This window comes from Emiliania huxleyi, assembly GCF_000372725.1.
Source record: "Emiliania huxleyi CCMP1516 unplaced genomic scaffold EMIHUscaffold_22, whole genome shotgun sequence".
NCBI lineage: Eukaryota > Haptophyta > Isochrysidales > Noelaerhabdaceae > Emiliania > Emiliania huxleyi.
The window spans coordinates 839,258-842,151 of NW_005200417.1; the positions used below are offsets into that span (position 1 = coordinate 839,258).

Here is a 2,894-nt window from a genome sequence, read left to right on the forward strand (position 1 = left end):
GAGGCGGCGGCGAGGGCGGTGGGGGAGACGGGTGCGGCGAGGAGGGGAGCGGCGGAGAGGGGGAGAGGAAGGGAGGAAGAAAGGAGATTGGAGCGAACACCACGCTTTCGCGATTTCCGTGCCAGCAATAATAATAATTACCCCCTCCCCCTCGCAAAAGAAAAAGCGAACCCAGCCGATCGCGTAAACGGCGTCGAATGAAGCCCGCCGAGTTTGATCGACAATCGCGAGATTTGCACGCCGTCGACCAGAGGATCGCCGCATGGCAGACGATGCGTCAGCTTGTGCGGCGCTCGCGCCGCGCCGGCTGGCTCATCGAGCGCGCTCCCTGGCGCTGTCCAGGCCACGCGCGGCGCCGCGCATGCTGCGCGCCACTCGCCGCGGCTTGCAGTACCGCGCCACTGCAGCCTCGCAAACGTTGCGCACAGATCCAGCATGCTGCTCACCAGGCAGCAGAGTGCTGCACCGGCATGCCGCGGAGGCTGTGGCGCTGCGGCGCGCCGTCTCCCCGCCCTGTTCACGGAGAAGGCGCGCGGCGGCACGGCCCTCCACCAGTCGCAGGAGGTGCGCACCTCCCAAAGGAAGCACCAGATGCTCCCTCAGCACACGCAGCTTTGCGCAGCGCAGCGCACGGGCCACGCCACGCAAAGCCGACCCTCAGTCTGCCCGAGAGGCTGTCTGCGGAAGGCCTGGCAAGCGCGCGCCCGCCTCCTCCGCGGCCATGCCCTCCGCCCGGGCGAGCGAGCAAGAAATGGAGGCGGATCGCCATACAGGAGCCCGCTCTTTCTTATGGGTTGTAAAATTCTTATTTCGGCCATCGCAGAGCAGGTTGTGAATGAGCTTGCCTGTGGCGGGGGTGGGCGGGTGCACGGAGCTAAGTGCCTCGCCACCCTCGCAGGAGTCGCTTAGGCGGCTCCCGTGGTGTACCTGTGTTAGTGCCAGTGCGCGCCAGTCCCGTGCCCAGTGTTGTAAAAAAAGAAAGAAAGAAAGAAAGCAGACACGCCAAACGAGGGATGGGCCCAGTGTTGTGCGAGGGAGGTTGGAGGCTGGCAAAATTCTTATAGATCAACACTTTCGATAGACCGAAAGTAAGATCGTTCGGTGCAGAAACGCCGGCCATGCCCATGTAACGCACTTGTGCTCGCTTTTTTTGATTTTTTGGTTTAGAAGTGTCTCCAAGTCTTCTGGACCCATCGATGGCCGTCGCCTCGACGCCGCTCGTCGCGGCACCATCGTGCCCGGCCTGGGCGAAGCGTCGTCGCGGGTTCCCGCCGCAGTTCGACGGCAAGCCGTGCGAGCCTGCCGAGGAGGAGGACATGTGGCTGTGCAGAGCCGACGGCCGCGCGCGCAGCACCGCCGACCTGAAGCGCCTGGCGACCGCCGCTCGGGTGCGAGCGAAACGAGCAGGAGATGCAGCCGCCGCGAACACGCGCGATCGGCAGGCGCGCGACCACAGCGCCGCCGGCAGCGTGAGCAGCACGACCGGCGCGCAGCGCCGGCGGTCGCCAAGACCGTGCGCCCACAACGCGGCCAGTGCGGCTGCCCGGCGCACGCGGTGTGCGGCATGTGCGTCGACCAGGGCAAGCTCGCCGCGGCCGAGCAGGCGGCCATCGACCTGGAGACGCGCTTCCACGCCTCGACGAACGTCGTCATGGACCTGGAGCGGCCCGAGGACGAGACGGCGGCGCTGCTGCAGCGCTGCGTGCACGTCTCCGACGAGACGAAGCGGCGGCTGCTGGGCGAGTGGAGCGACGAGCGCACGCGCTGCCGCTGCACGCATGCGCCTCGTGCGGCGTGCGCGACCCGTCGCTGACGTACACGCGGGTTGACGTGTCGGCGCTGCCGCGTACTGTGTCTGTGCGCGTAGCCGGCGGCGAAGACGAGACGCGGCACGTGTTTGAGCTCTCGCCCGAGCAGTGCGCTAAGTATCGAGGTTTTAGAAAAGGAGGTTGCGGTGTTGATCGCAGCGGGAGCCCTCTTATTTCTGACACACGCCCGTGCGTGCCCGGCGGCCCGGCGGCCCGGCGGCCCGGTTCCACACGTCACGCGAACCGCCTCCGACGTGCCACCACCGACCAGCCGGACGCCGCCGTGCTTCCATGATCTACCCGCTCGCCGCACCGCTCTGCCTCACCATCGCCGGCGCTTTTATTGCCGCCGGTACACTCTCGGAGACGGCCGCTCCCTTTGCCTTCACGTGGGGCGTGCCGCTGTCTTTCGCCGGGCTCATGGTCGTCATGTGGTCTGGCGATGGCTTGTCCTACCTGATGCTGCTCGCGAGCGCGCTCAGCATTGCCCGCAGCGGTTGCAGCACGGCGGCGCCACCGCCCGATGCCTTCGCGGCGGCTGCGTGCGACGCTGTGCTGGGCTTGCCGCCGCTGGCGCTGCCGCTGCTCTCGGTCGTGCCGCCGGCGACCCTGGTTGCGCGCTTCGGCCCGGACGACCCGTGCTTGACCGCGTGGCTGGCGAGCACTCTGGTGTCTCTCGTTCCGGCGCTGCCGCCCGACGTGCAGGCGCTGGCGTGGCAGCCGGGCGTCGTCTCGTCCGCGCTAATCTTCTTCAACGCGTACTGCATGCTGCGCACGCGCCGCGCCAAGACCGCCGAAGCGATTCCGCAGAGCAAGAAGGTTTCGTAGGCCGCAATCGTGTCGGGACGTCGCCTTTTGGTTCTCCGTTGGACCTGATATTTGACACAGTCGTCAGTATTGGGATCGTGTGAGCCGCGACCGCCGCCACCCACGACCGCCGCCACGACACGGTGCGGTGACATACTGTACGACTACCAACGGCGGCTGTCCCAGTGGTGTCGACTGTGTGCATCTAAACTCGGTGTCGCGAGCGCCGCACCGCTCTGCCCGCTCTCTGACTCTGTCTGACTGTCTCTCCTCACACCT

General features: G+C 66.8%; 1 protein-coding gene across 1 annotated transcript; it reads left to right on the forward strand.

The window, feature by feature from the left end:
• Positions 1–2,099: 2,099 nt before the first annotated feature.
• On the forward strand, positions 2,100–2,636 carry EMIHUDRAFT_204866 (hypothetical protein; the record flags this gene model as incomplete). Its single annotated transcript, XM_005780232.1, has 1 exon — positions 2,100–2,636. One exon carries the CDS (start codon positions 2,100–2,102, stop codon positions 2,634–2,636), a length of 537 nt encoding a protein of 178 aa, XP_005780289.1.
• Positions 2,637–2,894: the final 258 nt, after the last annotated feature.